Below are 20,166 nucleotides of genomic sequence, written 5' to 3' on the forward strand. Positions count from 1 at the left end.
CTCAAGCACATCCTACACCCACTGCTCCAGGAAAAGCAGCATTCCTGGATCCATCATCCTGAATGGAGCAATCTGTGCCTGAAATAAAACAAATTCTTGCTTTCCTTGCTGCATTCAGCCTCCATCCATTCAGGGCTGAAGGAATGGGTGCACACCCACAGCCCAGTCCCCCAGCCTGCTCTTCCCAAACCAGAACACACATTTCCCCCCAGCCTTAGCACCAAGAATGAGACAGACCTATATAAAATGACACAATTTATTAAATGTTACATTCAGCAGCAATGGACATATTTACTTAAGTAGATTTTTAACTGTCAAGGAGCTTATAATTATAAATTTCTCTAAGGCATTAAAAGCTCTTAGATGTTTTAACTTCTTTGCAATTATTTCATATAAATAGGTAAGGTAAATTATACTTGCCTAGGAAGAGGTAACCCCAGCTGCATTAAACAAAGATATACACATAAATATATGTATAAAACAATGATTTTTTTAAATAAACTCATTCATGGGGATATTTCACAACCTTTAAGTCTTGGGGCCTGGCCCTGCAACCATTGGATAAGGAGCCTCCTGTTTGCCTTAGCACATGTGAGTGTACAGATTGCTCACATGGATGAGAGCAGGGCAGGACCTAAATTTTGACAGAAACAGCAAAGATGTCGAAATTGTCAGTGAAATGTATTTACAGTCTGTGCAAGTAGCACCAGCCACTGTTACTGAGGACAGAGGTCTCTCTGGGAAGCTCTGAACAGCAGAAAGGCACCGTGGCCAAGGCAGACCAGCACCTGTTCTCTGATTTTGATGCTGTAACTGAAGAGCAGGAGCCCCCTGAGAGCAGGAGCATCCCCTCCTGAGCCCGAGGGGATGAGCTCTGGGGTGTGGGACAGAAGGAGCACCCAACTGCAGCCCTGAGCTCGGGGCACAAACCCATCCAGCCTCAAGTTCTTCCAGCTCCAGCAGCAGCAGCCTGCCCTGATGTGCAGAGGTGCAGCTGCTTTTGCTGAGTGTAAACAAGAAAAGTGCCAGCCAATTCCAGTATTAGCCAACCATACACCCCCCCAATAAATAATGAGAGTTTAACTTATCTTATAATTGAACTGTGCTTTGTGTTTTAGAACCACACGGGTGAGGAAGAGGAAATTGCTGTTGCAACAGAAGCTGTGAGTAGATCTGATTAACTGTATGAACTAATTTGAATTAATATAGCTACAGGATCTGAGTCTTTACCAACTCACTGCTGACTTTGTGTTTGTGGGCAACTCCTTTGGCCATCACCTCTCACAACCAGGGTGCTCTCAGGACTAAGGTCAACAGAAAGAAATTTTTTCTTCCAGTCAAATACACAACCCTCTGATTTCTATATTAGTTTTGAAGGACACAATTGAAACCAACAGGAGATGTTTTAGTGGTAGAAGATATAAATATATTGCTGAAATATATTACTTTTATCTCAGCCACATCACTGCCACAAAAAAAAATATAGCTTCAAGAACTGGTTTGAATTTGGGATAAAGAGAGTGAAATACCACTTCCTTCCCTTTACTCTAGGCCTGTTGGTTTGAATAGTGCCTTTACTAGGACAACAGTATTTCTCCAGGAAGAAACTGGAAAATATTTGCACCAATAATATTTTTTCCTTCAATCAAAATGGCTTTTATAACAAAATGAAAAATTGACAGAGGCAAATCGTTGCAAAAATATTTTGGTTTTAAAAGTGACTCCATGTAACAAGAGGTGCATTTTCGAATGTGAGACAATCTGGTAACCAAAACCCACTGAAAATGAAAGTGAGCTGAGAACACAACTCCCATTTGTGCCCCTCAATTTTTTTCCTAAAAGACAAAAGAGTCCTCTAGGACTCTGTGGAAAATGTAACTTTCAAGCCATTCCAAGAAATGCAGGATAGAGCAGAAACCTGCACTGGTGACTTAGCTGCTGCCTTTTGTAGGGCTGAGAGCTGGAAGGAGCTTCTCTGACATTACACCCCTGTTCCCCACCAGGCTTCCCAGCAAACCCTTGGAAGCAGGAAGGACAGGCAAAACCATCAACCCATGATCTTTAGCTCAGAGGAAAGCTGGCAGAATATGGTGTTTATTTTCTCAAGTCAACTCTTGCTGAAGATGAGTTTATGGAAGGTAATGACACCATTACAGTTCTGTACAGAAAGACATTTCTGAGCTTTTTTTAAAAAAGTAAAATCCCATACATGCTTCAAACTACAGGTATAATTTTTTCCCCCTGAATCCTCCACTGGAACTTGAATTTAAAACACAGTTTAACTCCTCAGTATGTGAAACCTCACAGCCACATTAATCGAGAACATCTGAAGCCAGGAGAAAGAAATCACTTCCAGTTATGTTGTCAGTGTTATGTGCATAACATTCCCACAGCTGTAGATCCATTGTGCTCCATGTTATAAATAAGAAATTGCATGGTGACAGCTAAAATTCAAAAGCGTTAATGTTTCTCTTTGCAACTTTTTTCTATTTTTTTCCTTTTTTTCCTTCCTTCCTTCCCCCAGCCTTTTGAGGTTTCTCCCCTTTCCCTCCTAGTAGAAGTTTTGAAGCAACATCACGCTTATGGGCTGACATATTTACGGTAATTAAAAAATAGTAAATGCCAAGCAAATATGACTAATGTTGCTATTTGGCAAGTGAGCCACAGACGACCTATTGATTCTGAGCCAGGCTGTCGTGTTTGCCTCAATAAACACCTCTCCTTCTTCTGCTCAGCTCGGTTCTCCGGGGAGAGAGGGGCTCCAGGATGTGGCCAAGAGCTGTCCCATCCTCTGTCCCATCCTCTGTTCCATTCTCTGTCCCACTCTCTGTCCCATCCTCTGTCCCACCCTCTGTTCCATCCTCTGTCCCACTCTCTGTCCCATTCTTTGTCCCATCCCCTGTCCCACTCTCTGGCCCCTCCTCTGTCCCATTCTCTGTCCCAGTCTCTTTCCCCATCTCTGTCCCCGTCTCTGTCCCACTCTCTGTCCCATCCTCTGTCCCCTCCTCTGTCCCATCCCCTGTCGCAGCCCCGGAGCAGTGGCCCGAGCCGGGCCAGGCAGGGAATACAAACGAGCCGCCTTGTATCGCTCACATTCTAGGTTGTGGTCCCTCTGAACCATGAAAAACAGCTACAAATTGTTCCCAGAGCTAAACCACTTAACATCTTGGCACTTGGTTGTTTTTAACTTTGTAACAATAGGCACTGTTCACTCCTCTCAATCTCAGTTTTTTATTCTATAATAAAGCAGGAATACTGATGAAAGGCTAGTCACGGCTTCTCCCCGTGGTATCAGGGTGGTGGCATGTGATGATTCACATGGGGTGTGTTTGATCCAAGAAAGCCCAGCCTCTGCTTATTCTTCCTTTGTTCTGTCATCTAAGGTGGAAAGGCAGAGAGAGACGAGTTGAGATTTTTTTTCCTTTTTACTATTATTTAGCAGTCACAGAGCAAGATACATATAAGCAAAACAACAGGGAGTGGAATTTTTTTCTTCAGCATAGAAAATTACAAGTAAGGGATGTCTTTGAAGTGGGAGATCTGTTTCCAGCAAAGTATGGACATTTTATTCTCATTTATACATTATTCTTATCCCCTGGCAGGTCTTACAGAGTATTATTTGTGCTGCTATTGTGTTGTGTAGCCCTGCAGAGGGTCAGCATTTGCACTTGGTGCTGTAGAATCACAGAACTAAAAGATGGCCCCAGCCACACAAGAGTTTAAATTTAAGCCAGGAGAGAACAAATTCAGCTAGAGGGGGATGAAAAAAATCCCACCAGGATGTTGTGGGTAAGCACAATGAGCAATGGTCTCAGCACATCCAGCATAACCTTTGTTGGCTTTTTCACAGGGAAAAGTTTTAAGGAGGGATTTGAAGGGGAATAATTAGGTAACTCTGTCGATGCCACTAAAGTGCTTCCCATAAAGAAAACACACAGATACTTTTCTGAAACTGTAATGAGCAAAGCAGAGGTGACCAGCACCTGTAGCAAAAAAGGAGCTGGACTTTTGATGTTTCAGGGAGAGCAAACACAGCAGGCAGGCGATGTGGGCAGGGGCAGGCTTTAAGGGAGGCTTTAAGGGAGGCTTTAAGGGAGGCTTTAAGGGAGGCCAGCAGCTTGTGCTCCACACGGGAGAGCAGAGGGAGCCCCACGAGGGGCACCAGCACAAGGGTGACACGAGCAAAGCAACAGGCTCTGCAAATTGTTTTCACAAGGGCACTGTTGATGTTCTCAGTGGGGGAAAAACCCGAGGGCTGGACACAGAAGGCTTTTTTTCCTCCAGGCTCCCATCAGTATGCAGCTATTCCTGACACTACACTGCTTTCACTGCAGGGTTATGCAGCCCCTCATCCCTTCTGCAGTTTCCCCTCTGTCCTTGCACACTCACCAGGAGCATTTCATGACTAATTCCCCCTCAAGAGTTTTCTCCTTACCTGATCTCTGCTGTTGCTAACAGAGTACAATTTCACTCCAAACCCTTATCAGTGTAGCTACCCAGAGAGCTTGCTGGAGGGAAAGATAAAACCTTCCTGAGACAAAAGTCTCTTTTGTAACGCTGTCCTGACTGTGACTTGATGGAAGGCAGTGCCTTCACCAACACGTGCTCACTTTGCTACTCCCACAGGGCACTTACCTGTTCCTTGAGCTCAGCCAGCTGACTGGAAAGCTGTTTTACAAGGCTCATGGTTGACTCCAGCCTCTCCTGTAGGTTCCTGATTTCATTTTGCTCACTGTCGCCTTCATTGCTAACCAGAGACATGGCTCTCATCCGAGGGAACCAGTCCAAATTCTTCTCCTACACGGGTATTAGAAAAACAGGGTATGTTAGTAGGGGTTTATGCAGGGCTACTTAAGCTAAGACTAGAGAATGAAAACTCAGAAGGACTTCTGCTCAGTGGATGACACACAGCAAGTGAGCTTAAGCTGTAAATTCAGAAGGTAATTCAAACAAGCAGTTTTATTCTTGGTTCTCCTTCAACTGCACAGAAGGTACCAGCTGGAAAATCTGGGTTCCCCAAGCTGCACCTGTACTGCAATGTGGGCAGTGTTGGCACATTCACCTGTGGCTCTGGCAGGCAGAAATGCCCCCACTGGGAAGACTCCTCTGGTACAGCAGGAAAGCCTCAGTGCTCTCTGTGCTTTGCTCTTAGGTGTATGCAGGGACACATTTCCCCTCTGTCTCTTCAGCTTGGCTGGTCTCCATCTATTTCGGCTGTCTTGGAGCAGTGTCAGCAAGCCAACACCAGGAAAACAAGACAAGAGCCTTCCAGACCAACCTCAAGCACTTCTACTGGAAGAGCAGAGGGACCTGGATCCAGCTGCCTACAACAGGAGATGTGGGCTCCTGGGAACAGCTCAGGCTTCAAGATGCTGTTCAGACTGTACATCTTGGATAAATGCAAGCACAACCTCATGGCCAAGGGCTACCCTGCACTGCATGGAACAGCTTTGAGCTGGGTGTTTCTTTATCTGTGGACTCAGGCTATGAATTCAGCCATGGCAAAACCACTGTCAACAAATGATATGAGTCAGGAAAGTGCTGCATAGCCTCAGGAGCCCAAATTGCCTCCATGGCTCAGGGGCACAGATATTTGTGTGCAGAGCTTAACAGATGGAGGAGGCAGAAGGGTGCAAGACCAGGAGGAGTGGCAACCACATGGAGAGCAACCTGCTTGGCCCTGAGACACAGGGAACAGAGCAGGTCCTGCAGCAGGCAGTGCATTACATGCACACACCTCTGCCCTGTGCCTCGTGGGGAGCAGGAGGACACGGCTGGGCCACGTGCAAGTTATCAAACTTGAGAAGAGAAGCAGCATGAGTGTGTTTCTTCCAGTCCCCTAAGCTGTCAATGGCCCCACACAAATAGCACTGTGTTGGAAGGAATGGAAAGGAGCTCTTTCCAAAAGTCCACCTACAAGACACCTGGAAGGCAGTAGCTCTGCTACTGACATTGTCCAGGTATTTGGTAAAGTTTTAAGTCCATCAAACTGATCATTATCTTAGGCTTTGCCTCTATTTTTCCTATGAAAATAGAGAAGGCAGTGATGATTCTGCAGCATTTACAGCTGGGCAGCCCAGGGCGGCTGTGCCTGAGCAGGTCCAGGAGCAGAGCTGTGAGTCTGGGATACACCAAAGCTTCCAGGAGGATTTCCTTTCACCTCTGCAGTGCTCTGCCCTGATCACCAAACCCTCCCCTCCTCCAGCAGCACGATTTAGAAGCAACCAAGCTAAGCCTGGGTGAGCATGGCAGCACTAACAGCATTCATGTTTGTCCACTCTTTGTGTTAGCCCAGTCCCCTCTGTTACTCTGGATAAGACTAAATGCAAAGCTGTATGAATTTTAGCTTTTTTATTCTTTTTAACTCAAAACTTCCAAGGAGTTTTTGTCTGGCTGTGCAACCCCTGGTCGTGTCACTAAATCCACAGGGATGGCCAGGGATCAGGAGCTGCATTTTGCAGCCCCAGGCTGGCAGCCGCGGGCGCCGGTGGAACGAGGCCTCTTTGCTCGCCGCTCACTTCTCGAGCCTCGTGATCTCATTATGACAATTTACTGTGGTTACACATGATGCCATTTTCAATGGGTCATAACTCATTCAAATCAAAACCTGTTTTCACCAGCTCTGCTGGTGAGCTGGAGAGGAGTGCACGTGATCCTCCCTGTGGATATCCCCAGCTGACACGCAGAGCAGGAGGCTCCTGTTTCTGCCACATGCGGTCCTGCTTACAACACCAGCATTCATCTTCCACCAGTACACGCCGATATTTATTTTAAATTTATTTTGGCTAGGATGTAGCAGAGCATTCATCACGTGCCTGGTGTCGAGCACAGGTGTACTCATTTATACTAAGCTTAGTTTGTGCACGGTGCCTTTCTGGATTTATGCCTTTTTCTTTTTCTTTTTTTTTTCTTTTTTTTTTTTTTTTTTTCTTCAAAATGTTTGCCAGCAAATCTGTCTGCCACTACAGGCACAGAACTTCAATTCAAGGCAGTTAGAGTGAACAGAGCTGCACTTGTACCTGAATGTTTCCTGGAAAGCTCTGGTATCTGCACTCATTACAGCTCCTTCTGCTTGAAGCACCTGAAGATACCAAATGCAAGGCCATAGGAGCCAAAGGAGGGAACAGGAGCCCTTTCAAGCCTCACAACAACACCAAAGTTCCTAAAGTCAGGCTGCACGGGGAGAGCAATTTGAGAATCCATCATTGTGGCTCCTCTGTTTGCCGAGTACTGCTGCCAGGATTGTGAAATGCATTTTGCTAGTTTTGTTTTTTCCATCTGCCACTCCCTCACTCCTCCAGGACACAAGGCAGAGACCTCCGGCTGCCTTGGGAAGATTTTTGTGGACTGACCCTGCACCACGCTGCAGCATCCAGAGGAATCTGTGCGGATTCCAGACACCCTGGCTCTCCTGAGGCTCCCAGTGTCACCTGCTTCCCTCACTGCCTGGAGAGAGGGATGGCCAGGAGCAGCTGGAGACAGGGAAGGAGCAGGCAATAGGCATCTCACCCCCTGCCACACGATGCTGTGGAGCACAGGGAGCAGATGTGGCTCCTCAGCTGGAACCACCCTGCACCACGTGCCAGCTCATCTCAGCCACCACGAGCCCCAGAGTCACAGGACTCCAGCCACAGACTCTGCTCCTTCACACGTGCCCAGTTTTGGCTTCCTAGAAATGCTGTGATAATCTCTTCCAGGAGAAAAACCCAGGTGTGGTTTAGTTACAGATCAGGAAAATCTGGGCCTTTTTCCCCCCAAAGTATTGCGGAGGATCAAGCAAGGGCTTGATCCAAGTTCTAAGAGAAGATGATGGTTTGCATGGAGTAGAGAGCTCATGAAAAGATGCTGCTGACTTTTGTAGGTGGCAGAGAGACAACAGGTCAAACACCTGCCCACAGGTCCCCCTTGGAGTCCCAGAGCTGTGTTAGGTGCTGGCCTCTTGGTTCTCAGCTGCAATACACATCTAATGAAATCAGTCCAGCTGTGTATTTTTGTCATGCAAAGGATCAGAAAGATTCAAAATTCAGTAGGAGACACATTATAGCCTGCCAAGCTGTCTTTAGGTTAAAAATACTTACCTAGCTTTCAGTGATAGCTCCTTTATAGTGTACACAGCAGGTACTTTCCCTTGCTGAACCGTATGCTTTTGCCAGTCAATATGATCTTACTCTTTCATTGCATTATGAACTGCAGAACTTTATTAAAGGGCAGCATGAAAATTACCTTTGGCAGGCAGCTCTGTTTGCCGAGTCTCCACCACAAACAAACAGCAGTTGGTGCTGGGGACAACAAACTTCTGATCACAAACCTGCCAGGATCCAGAAGGCAAGTTGGACAAGGCTCCTTGGCCAAAAATTTCAGTGTTCACAGGGGGACACGCACTCCTGTGACTGCTCAGCAACGGAAAAGCTATTTTTACTTCAAGGTAATTACTTGCCAATTAACTGGAGGTCATTAACATGTTTGTACAACCCCAAACATTTTTTCTGGGACTTAAACGTTTATGGGCTCGGTCCAGGGTTCACCTTGACCAACACCTTCAAGCTGTAACATGCAGGAGCACTCCTGGGGGTGTGCAGGATGTTATCTGCCCTGCCTTACCTATTACTCTTAGAAATCCAACCGTTTTGCCCACGATAGCGTTCACTCAGAAATTTGAAGCCTGCCTGGAACTGAGAGGCAATTTGGAGGAGGAAGGCAGGCTGCTGGCAGGGATCAGGGCAAACCTCTGCAAACAGCTGTCACGGGACTCAATCAACAGCCACCAGGTTAGCCTGAGGTGACACAGCTCGAGCATTAATGAGTTCACAGAGGGGGAGCTATGTGGACGGGACGCTTTTAAACGAAGTAGCTGCCTGGACAAATAATTTATTGTGAAAATGTACCAAAATCTTCTTTCTAAACAGCCATGGTTTAAGGCAGTATGTTGTTATTGTTATTTCATTCTTGCACTGGACAGCAGCAATTCGCAGCCCACCTACAGATCACAGCATCTTCCTGCTCCACACTCTTCCCACAAGCGTAACTTGTGCCTTGCAGGATCCATATTTAAGCAGACATCTGTGTCCAGGGCACAGCGTCAGCCAGACAGGAAAGCTGCAGGGACAGAAAGGAGCTGCAGCCTCCTCTCCACCAGTTCAGCTGGGGGAAAGGAAAAAAAAGGGAAAAAAGGCAGGTGGAGCGAGCCAAAAGGCTGCGGGCCAGAGAGACTGCACACGAGCAGAGCAGACATTTGGCGATCCAGCGCGCTCGCTGCCTCCGTCCTCCCCCTTGGCTGGCAAGGCTCCAGCCACAGGCACAGCTCCCCCAGGGCCAGACCTCTGTGTAAGTGCTCTGGGTGCACGTACTCGAGGTGCCCACGGCGAGGGCACATGCCTGGGAAATCACAGGGTTTAGAGGATTTGCTCCTTGCGCTCGCTGGAAAACCTCAACCCCTCCGTCTCGGAGAGGCAGGCTCAGAGCAGAAGTCTGCGTCTGCCTCCTGCAGTTTTCTGTGCAACTCTCTCCTTCTCTTCTGTGATCTTGGGATAAGGCCTCCCTTCGGTAAAATATTGCCATTTCTCTGACTTCGATGGCTCTGGTCATGGATGGAGGAAAGACCGAAGAAATCTGTTTAGAGTTTCTATACTTTGTACGAAGCCTCTCTTGAGCCATCCCTGTCCTGTTGGCACAGCCAACTGGCTTCAATCAAGCTCTCACGCTGAGCTCAATCCATGCCTTCGGAGTAATTGGCACAGGGATGTTTCTTTAGGAGGTGCTGGTTTCACAGGCTAGCAGCAAGATGGCTCAGCTGCAACCAGCAGGAAAGACTGGGCTGAGCCTTTAAAAAATAGATTACTAGATAACAGTGAGAGAAAATAGGTCAAAGAGTAGGACAAGGGGGATGAAGTAGAGGAGCAAAGGCAGCCTAATGCATACTTTCAGCTGGTTCTGCTGCCACGGGCTGGGAGTGCCACGCCGCTGTCAGCTGTGCCAGGCTCATTTCTGCAGCACGCTCTAATGCAGTGACTCTCAGCCCTTTCCACCCCGTGACCCTTGTTGCAACATGAAAACAAGCCCTGGCAGGACTTCCCTCCTATCTGCTCACCGAGAGAAGTGGTGATTGCTGCTCATGACTCCTCCTGGGCTGTGACCTGCCCTGCTGCATGCACCAGGGCAGGGCAGTGGCCTCTGTGTCCCCCAGCCCACAGTTCTGCAAGGATCCTTCTCTCCTGGGTGACTCGGCGAGGCTGTCATCAGGAGGGCTGTGCCCTAACAGCAAGGCTGAGAAAATAGGGATGCTGGAAGCTGTCTTGCTCCTCAGCTAGATGTTTGCTGAAGGGTGCACAAGAGGAGCGTGGACATCAGTCACCAGGAAGGTTTGCTACCTTCATGTGCTGTGCTGGGCTGTGCTGGAACACACCTTCGTGGGCAGGCAGCAGCCACAGCAGCAGCCCCCCAAAAAGGCTCCTACAGCTTTAGGAAGACTGAACCTCTTTAGAGAGACTGCAGCCCCTCAAGTGTCCCTTTGGGGTGGTAAAATTCTGCTGCACTGGTGCTGCAGAGAGACCCTGCTGGTCACCCGTGGCCTCCAGGGCTGAGGAGTGGCACTGCCTGTCCTCTGTGCCCTCAGCATGGGGACAAACAAACCGGACATCACTGCTCTCCAGCAGCAGCCCCTGCCCTTTCAGGCACCAGAACGAGAACAGCTCACTCCCCTTTTCTCGGCCAGCACCTTGAATAAATACTTTAGCTCTGGGTACAAAGAGATCTATTTACTGAGAACTATTCTGTATGTCTGAAATGCAAATAAACCCATCCATTCCCTTCCCAAATGTGCTGCCCATATAAGCAGAGAGGGACCAGTCCAAATGACCTTTTGAAAGCTATTATTTTTTTTGTGTAGGGACAGAGTCTGGTCCTAAAAGTCCAGAGTTATGTAGCTCTATAGCCACCTTAAAAAGGGATTTTCAAGATTTAAGCTATCGTGTGCTTTAGATGACACAGGGCAATAACCACTTTGTGATTTAATCACAGACAATAATAATTTGGTTCAGTGCATGATTCAGCTAATCCACAATTTGATAAATGTTCATCCTAACCTACAAACCCAAACAGCTTTCTGCAAATCCTGTTTGACACTTTAATGTTAAGACTGTATTTGATAAGCAATCTGTGCTGTACAAGAATATAGGGAGGGAAATTGGGAATTGTTATGCATCTATATGCATCCAGAACAGTAATTCAAAGAAAATAAAAATAAACCTCGGCAATTACAGATAAATCTTTATGCAACAAGAAAACTAATAGTTTGGCTGGGTTTACACTGGATTGATACATGCTACAGCTCCCACAGCTCACAGAAAAATAGAAAAACCTGTTACCCCCTGAAAGGAGGTTGAAACCACAACACAGACCCACTGTCTGCTTTAGCAGTGTCATTGATGCATTTACTTTCATTTTAACTTGGCTGAATGTTTTCGAGGGTTGCAACAGAATCTATCACTGTAATTCTGAGTAATTGTGAGTTCTTCAAGACTGATATCCAGGCCAGGCATTTATAAATGTCTCTGTTTCTGTATCAGCATTCCCACTTACAATACCCCTGCAAAAATTAGGGTGAGGAATGAAAATAAACCCCAAATTGCAAAGAATTTTCTCTGACACTTTATGGGGCAGTTTGGACACTCAAATCGAAGCTCTGAAAAGGACAAGCACCACAATATTTCTGCTTATCAAACACACCTAAGGGGTTTAGCATTTACCTCCAAAAGATGGAAACAATCATGAAAGTAATTTTTTCCACAAATTTGAATGTGCTCTCACACTGCTGTTGTGGGCAAGCCACGTGTGAACAGCAGGTCTGTGAGTCACAGGGTGTCCCTAGAGAGGAAAAGGCCACCCTGAGCTGGGGGTGCAGCAGCCAGAGAGCAGCTACAGGGGGAGGGATCCCACTCCAGCAACTCTGCCCTGGAAGGTGGGAAGCAGAAACCAAACTCAGCAGCTTTGTGTCTGAGATGGCACATTCCAGCCATGGGGGAAGCCCGGGATCTGCAGGTGTGCAGGGACCACAGGGGACTCATGGGAGAGCCAGGGCACAGCTGCTGTGTGCTTGGAGAGCCTCAGCTTGTGTCCCACCCCAGCGCTGCTCTCCTTGAAGACTCGTTTGCTGCTGGTGTCATCCCTCCCCATGGCACATTCCTGAGCTGCTGCTTTCTTCTGCTGTTATCAGCTGCTCTCTGCCACCTTGTCTCTCTCATGACCCTGATAACTGATATTGTCCTGTGCAAATCTTCAAGAATCCCAACGCTACCATCACAAGCTAGGATTTGGTCTGTAATATTTGCACCCTTAAAATAGATACAATTACAGATTTATGTAAAACATGAGTTTATTTTTCCACATTCCTATGTTTTCATGTTGTTAGTGGTTACGAGACATACTTCAGGAAAAACACTTCAGATTATTCATTTAAAATAATTAAATTATTTCTGATATAATCCCTGGATCTCGTGCATAACAAAACATCTGGTACAGAGGTTAGAAAATAAATGTTCTTGGCTTTTTTTTTTTCCTTCTTTTGTTAAACAGATGTTGTTGATACAAAACACAGAACTGTAAATCATAGCCTGCATGTGGACACAGACTGTCACTACTGAGCAGAAATTTACTGTGGTTAGATAGAGGTTTGAAACAGCAATGAATCACTGGCTTACTAACTTTGTTCACGTGGGTATGGTTTCAATATTCTGACATTAAGCGCACATGTCCTTAAAGAAAGGACCTTGTAATGGCAGCCTGGGGGGCTCTGGTTCAGTTCCAGCTGTCTCAGTGTGGGAAGCTCAGATAATGCCAGGGCAGCCCGTGTGCAGGGAAGGTGGCAGGTCCCTGTCTGTGCCCTCCTGCTGTGGAACCCAGCCCTGGCACGGCAGAGCTCTAACCTGTTCCTGCCTCTGCCTCCCCTGCTGCTCCCCACAGCATTTCAGTGAGTTCATCCTTGCTTTGTGGGCCAGGACCCCGCCGAGCCCGGCAGCGGCGTCGCTGCTTCCCGTTGGCTTTGTTTAGAGTGACCAGAATTCCAATGCCTCTCCAGCCCCTTGCCTTTCCCACTCCCCCACTGCTTGCACCAGCAAGCTGAAGCCCCCACTTCTCCCATTCTTCTTTTAATATTGATTTTCCTTCACAAAACACGCCAGCAGCACATTCCAGATGCTGAACTCCAGACAAAAGCCAGCGCTGTGAATCCCTCTGCAATGTAAATGACCCTGCAGTACCAGGCCACAGATGATGTCTCAGACACATATGAACCATCCAGCTGGTGAGGACACCACAAATTTGGACCTGCTTTTGTCAATGTGCCTGCTGGTTTGATCCAATGGATCAGGGTCTAACTCCCTAGTAAACTCCAAGCCATGACCTCTGCTTCCTAGCTACTGAAGCACAGGATTCAGGAGCATATTTGTTGAAATTTATGTTTTTTCTTTATTTTTCTTTTTTTTTTTTTTTTCACATTTCGCTTTAATTCTCTGGTCCTGTCACCTTGTATTTTGCAAGTACTGTCCATTTCCTGGCTTTAGCTTCAATTTGATGTAACAGAATCTTTGGGAAATACAAAGACTCAGCTGGAGACTCGTTTTTCAGAGGCTCAGGACTTGACCTTGTTCTCAGCTTTACACAGGCAGAGCTCCACTGATTGCAGCACAATTGTTCTGGTTTAGGATACTGCCAGAGCAGAGGCATTTTGAGTCCTGATCTGAATGTTCCTGCTTTGGGTCCATTTTCACTCTGATGTATTTTGCACATGGGGCAATTTGAAAGGACAACTGAAAGAACAACACTTTCTTTGAAAATTAGTAAGAATTATTGACCATCATCAACGGAATAGATTTTTAAGCAATGATACAATCATCCACATACCTTACACATGCACAAAATCATGGAATTGTTAAGACTGGAAAAGACCTGGAAGATCATAAATGCAGATTCTCAGGAGAGGATTAAGATCTAAGTTTCTCTACGAAGCATCTCTTGAGAAAACACCACCAAGCAATGGCCACCTTCCAGCCCTGTGGGCTTGAACACCATCAGTCTGCTCTCTGACCCCTTCCTCTGCACAGCAAAAGCAACCCCTTGCAGGCACAATAACCAAGGAGTGGCCCCATGGCAGGTCTGGCTGCAGCACACAAGGTGCCACCTATCCACTTGGATGGAAGCACAAAGCATTTCATTCCCTTCAGGAAATAGGTGGGAACCAGCAAAGCTGGTACCTCTACTTGTTCAGGTTTGTGTGTACTGTGGGTTGTTTGCAAGGCTGCAGGCATAGATGAATAAAAGAAAAAACCATCGTAGTTAAAGCATGATGCTTTATCTGCCTATACTACATTTTCACTTAGTGCTTTTGCTAGGAAATATTAAAATGGATCCTCTGTACAGATCTGCTTTTTCTTTTTTTTCCTTTTTTTTTTTTTCAGTCCAGCATTTTAAATGGTTTGCTGTGTTCAGTTAAACTGAACTTTTGCTTGAGAACAAGCAGACGATCAGTTTCACAGGCCCGAACTTAGGATTTTCCTTCAGCGTCACCCAGCAAAATGAAAAACAGAAACAAAACATTTTAATCACATGTGTATAAAATACACAGGGTTCATTAAACATGATTTAAAGCTGCCTGTTTGTTTTGGAGGCTCTTTAGAGCTCCTACTACCCCAAACTCACAGAAGTGTAATGTGACTCCTGATCTATTGAATTTTGGAGGATGGCTGTAGTAGGTTCCATTATATATAAATTGGATGCAGCCACTTTACAATCTCCGATATGTACTTTTATCTCAAAATGCCCTGTGAGGCAATTGTGTAAAGCACTTTATCAGGGATTGTTGTTGGTAATATTGCAAGAATTCATGATGTAAAAAATACATCAATGCCATTTAAATTGAACAAAATGGTTCCCATTTTTTTCTTGTAGAGCATTTTTAACCATCTTCTCAACAAATTTGTTCAATAAATACTGTATGAAACAAACATTTTGCACTTTGTCCCACAGATGCAATTTGCCAACCTGATTGATTTCTTTCTCTACAACTAATCTGATTTCTTTAGGCTATACATCTTCCCTTTTATTAAAGATGATGCAATCTTAGCTTTTTATCATACACACATCCACCACACAAACAAGAGAGAAGATTCAGCAAAGCAGCCTTACAACCAAATAGAAAAGCCTGACACAAATCTCATAAAGCTGATCCCAAAAGATAAATGGCACAATGAGACCAAAGTTACACAAATCCAGAAACTTATCCATGCAGAGTAATATGGGCCAGTGGATTTTTCCTCCCGTGATAGATTCAGCCAACAAGTAACTTCATCATATCTGCAGCACCTTGTAAATCAAGCTCACACCAGTGTTGCACCAAATCCCCTCAGATCTTGCTGCCTCTGCACTGTGAGAGGTCAGAAGAACTGCATTTTTTGTAGCCTTTCCCTCGTTTGCATCTTGCAGAATCTCACTGCTATGTTTGGAGTCCTAACAACTTCAGGCCTATTTACTTTTAAATGGAGTTCCTGGTAAGGCAACAAATTCATCTCTCTGTTCTTTTACTGACTGCCCTCATGTCTTTGGGGAACCCTGCAGCCCTTCCTTTCCTCAGCATCTGCACTTATCTGCCTTGGCTGGAGACAATTTTTCAGTCTCTTTCCCATTCAAGCAGCCAGAGGCTTAGTACCACTGTAATACAAAGAGCAATAATTGTTTTCGAATGTTGCAATAATATTCTCAAACAGCACTGAAATGTTTTGTGTCTGTTGCTTCTCCCATCAAGCAAAATCAAATTAATTCAGTTGACACGTTCCAGGATCTGCTCATCACATTGTTCCTCTGGGGTTCAACTTCTTATCACTAGCTGTGATCCCAGTCAAGGTCCAGCTTTCACTGGCAAAGCCCTGTGCAGCCAGTCCCAGGAGAATCAGGGCTCTGTCAGTGGCAGGATTTTAAGTGCAACAGGAGGTGCTTATCCAGTGCCTTGGAGAGCCTTTCCATCACTTGGAATCACAGACTAAAGGTCTGCCCACACACAGATCCATCTCAAGCCACAGGCTTCTTTAACAAAGGGATAAAAGATGGCTTTTGCAGGCTGTCTGGAAAGTTAACAGCTCCAGCCTCTGGCAGGTTGAGGCGAGAGAGGATTCCAGCAGGGAACTGCAGCCTGTCCTGCCAGCAGCGCTCTCGGCTCCAGGGCGCTCCAGCTGGAACACCTCCACTCCCTGTTCCTGGGCATGTGCAAGTTTCAAGGAACACAGCCTCGTGTCCAGACCCCTCCTCGAGTTTTCAGGGCCAGCAGCAAGCAAACAAACAAACAGGAACCCAACTTGGCTCATTTGTTTTAATTTGCAAATTGAACGAGTAGAAGTTGGAAGGAGGACAAGGAGGCTGTGACTACATTGTATTATCAAGGCAGAACCCATCTTTGTAGCAAAATCTTTGAAGCCTAAACAGACAGGTGGCCAAATCTTGAAAATACAGAGGAAATCAAGCTGAGCTTACAAGTGAGCCACAATATCACAGAAGGCCAAAAAGACTAGGTCTGGGTAGCATCAAACTGCTGATTCTGGATCACAGGGGGGAAAAAATCCCAAATATCAATGAATATACTTTAGAGGAGTTTTAGGCTTTGCTCTGTAACTTGAAATTACATCACAGCTGTATACACAGAAGTGATTTCAAAGGAAAGAGGGAAATGGGCAGGGTTGTGTTGGTGCTTTAGAACTTAACAAGAATGTGAGGGGCTGAGCAGAGAAAAGGGTTCTGTGCCATGGCCATTCCCTCCCTGAGTCAGCTGGGGGATGAAGGTCATCACCATGCCCTCAGTGCACACAGCAAACCTGCCCTGGATATCAAGCTCTCTCCTGCTCCAGCTAATGACATCACTTGTAAGGAGACAGGATCAGATCCATGGCTTTCTGTTCAAGAAGCAGCAGGATAATTAATTTTGCCTGTCTGAAAAGGATGTGTATAAAGATAAAGCCACTGAAACCTCAAGCTTTTGCAAGGAGGTACCAGTTGAAGCCCACTTTTCCCTTATTTACCCACATCTCGTGCCTCACTGAGCCAAGCAGGCCAACTAAATTATTTATGGCAGACCAAAGAGCCCATTGCTGGAAGATGCAGAACCCTTCAAGGAGAAAAGAAGATGCCCAGCTCTCTTGAAGAACAGGAGCTCTGTGCAAAGATGCAAAGTCCTCACGTGATGCTAACTTTTCATGCTTTGAGAAACACAAATGAGCAAGAAAGCAGCTAATTAGGCACGTTACTGTGATTGCTTATTTTATGAAGTGGAGAGGGAGGTGTTCAGCACTTTAATGAGATAATAGCGTAGAGGCAAAATTGTACAGAGAAGCAAAAATAGCAATGGCCTTCCCACAGAAATTAAAATTATTTTTGAGCAACAAGAAAAGCAACAATAGAAAAATAACTCAATACCGAGCAGCAGAAAGAACAGCCTCATTTTATTCTGTACATGTAAAATCTGGATAACACTTGGATATCTGAGGATAGATGGAACTCCCCTTATATACCCAAGCAGTATCTAGACCTGTGTAAAGCCCAGTTTCAGCTTTTTTTTTTTCACCTGCAGTAAAAGGACTTTCTCTGGGACCTGGTGCACCTAATCCAAAGCCCTGGACTCCCCACAGGGGCTGTGCCTGTGTGGAAGGACACAGAGCTCTGTTCTCACTCGCTCTCCTATTTTGAGCACAACAGAAAAATGGGAGATGTAAATCAGCTATTTAGGCGTAGTTCTTTAATTGCTTATTTTATGAAAACCCAACTGCAGACAAAACCAACACTGCATTTCCTAGGAAATGAGCCTTTCTCAGAGACCTCAGATCTTATTTAGCAGCTGGCTTTTGTGCTCTTGGTGTTACTGCCATGGTAAGTAATTACTCATAACGTGACATGCATTGTATCAGCCTTTTAAAAGTAATTAAGAGAAAGTTGCATTGCTTAATGATATGTACATACATCTCATCCTTGCAAGTTTGGCTTTGATAACATCTGCTAGTTTTTGGAGCAAAGCCAGTCTTAAAAAGTCAAATAACCCAGCCCTAACAATGGGAGCATTATTAGCTTCCCAAAAGCTATAAACTCCATGCCCCACTCCAGCACAACATTTGTGTGCACGAGTCCTGTAAGAATTTTCAAGCCTGTGAGTTGCCAGATCAGAGAGTTCATAGTGAACTAGAATTTATGACAATGAAGAAGCCTCAAAAATACAGTTTATTTATAGTGAGACAGTTTAGGAGCTGCAGCTCACCGTCCCTGGCAGATTCAGCTGCAGCAGCTTTAGGGGTCACTGTGATCAGCTGGTGCCCTTTCTCCCTGCTGATATTATCCCACCTACACAGAGGCAGCAGAACCAGCGCTGTGTCCTCTCCTCAACCAGTGCAGCTCCGACTGGCATGACTTCAGTGGCCATCAATTTTCACATTAGTACTCTGGGCTGTGAACTGCAGCAGCTCAGGAGTGAACAAACACATCCCTGGTCCTCCCTGCTCTGCTCTCGCTGCGGCAGAAGGGTCTGGTGGACATCTGGGGAAGGAAACTCCTGGAATTGTCTGGGATGAATCACCAGAGTGCATGTGAAAAGCACACAGAGTGTCTTCCCGAGATCCCAAGTGCCTGTTCTGCAGCATTCATGTTACCTTGGATTGACATTTCTCTGCTTTAGGTCATTCTCTCTACCCATATCGTGTTTGTGATCCTTGGATGTAATAAGAATATCTACAGAACTAGCAGAGAAAACTTTTACCTCCAAAATTCAAAAGGGTGATGGATAACAGAATAGAAGAATTTTGGATGTCTGAACTTTTTTTCTTCTTTCTCCAAAGAAGCTTTATTTTAAGAGCAGAGGTCAACAGCCCTCTTAGTACATATAATTTTATTACACTCTTTGACAAAAATCGACAGCAGTAAAGAACAGCTTGTTCCACAAACCCCCATGCTGTCAGTATGCCCTTCCCCTTTCTGTACAGTGCTTTTTCACCGTCTCCGCCTCTCCTGCCTGAATTTCCCTTGGAGCTGCCTCCCCCTAGAAGCTCCATGTGGTCTGCTGGGGACGGCCACTGCCTGTGTCAGACATCAGGGCAGCACACCAGGGTCTGGCATGGGTGAAATGCCTTTTGCTCACTGAGTAACCCTGGAGCAACCTCTCCCAAGGTGTGAGGGGACGGACAGGCAGCCTCCTGACCCACACCTGTCAGGCTCCATAGGTGCCCTTGGCTCACACCTTGGCTGTTTTGACAGTCAGCTCCGTCTGCTGGGGTTGGCCAAGACGGATTTTTGCAAGGTGTGCCAGGGGCTGTGCGCAAGCAGCTCTGGCTCCAGGAGGGAGCTTGTCCCCTTGCCCTGCCCCTGTACCAGGGGGTCACTGCCTCATGGAGCAACTCTGGCCACCACCTGACCCCTGGGAGCAGCCAGGAGCTGCCATGGCTCACATCACACCTCCCCTGCCGAGGTGGGAACACGGCAAAAGGCAGAGCAGAGAGAGGAGGGTGCCGAGGGAAAAGGGCTGGCGCTGCCCAGCACACAGCATGGGCAGAATGACAACTATTGTGAAGCTTCTCAATGGCTCATTTGGCATTATTCCCAGCGCTGCTTTTCAATCTAACACCCACTTCTGAGTATCTAATAGAAAAAGAAGGCAAAACCATGAGGCTGGAGGTAGGAAGAACAGAAACGACTACACCGGCTCAAAGGAGCACTAAATTCAGCCAAATTTTCAAAATTTCAAAAGTATTTAAAAACAGCAAACAAAGCAATCAGAATGGTTCAAAAGGGGAATGCATTTTTCCTTGTGATATGGCTAAATACTTCTTTTATTCAATAATTTAAAAGAAAAATAATAATGAAAAAAAAGCTGATACCTTCAAAATATTTAAAATAAAACAGTTACAATATTTTGACACGCTGCCAATGCCAGGTCATTGCTGTGCCACAAAAGTGCTTTTAAAAGAACTGAATCAGAAGACAATTGTTCAGAATTTCAGGCTGGTGTTGCTCAACCTGTCTCTACTGCTTCCTCCCTGCCACACTGATGGGAATAAAAGGTTCATGGTCCCAATGACCATAATGGAAAAAAGAACCTGTAATTTCCCAGCAAAGATTGCCTTGCTTTAGAGAGATGGTCCAATTCACCTT

The 20,166-nt window shown here is 46.0% G+C and overlaps 1 protein-coding gene across 3 annotated transcripts in view; it reads right to left on the reverse strand.

Annotated features, from left to right (window-relative positions):
• Window positions 1-242: 242 nt before the first annotated feature.
• ITPR2 (inositol 1,4,5-trisphosphate receptor type 2) overlaps window positions 243-20,166 on the reverse strand; it is a 246,428-nt gene continuing 226,504 nt past the window's right edge. For all 3 annotated transcript variants that reach the window (XM_088164715.1, XM_014889087.2, XM_088164716.1), the window contains 2 exons: window positions 4,636-4,797; window positions 243-3,378 (listed from right to left, as the gene is read on the reverse strand). In XM_088164715.1, the coding sequence (XP_088020841.1) occupies window positions 3,292-3,378; window positions 4,636-4,797 (249 nt within the window). In that variant the 3' untranslated portion in view covers window positions 243-3,291. The remainder of the gene's footprint in view (window positions 3,379-4,635; window positions 4,798-20,166) is intronic.

The sequence above is a fragment of the Sturnus vulgaris genome, chromosome 5, assembly GCF_052056855.1.
Source record: "Sturnus vulgaris isolate bStuVul1 chromosome 5, bStuVul1.hap1, whole genome shotgun sequence".
Lineage (NCBI taxonomy): Eukaryota > Metazoa > Chordata > Aves > Passeriformes > Sturnidae > Sturnus > Sturnus vulgaris.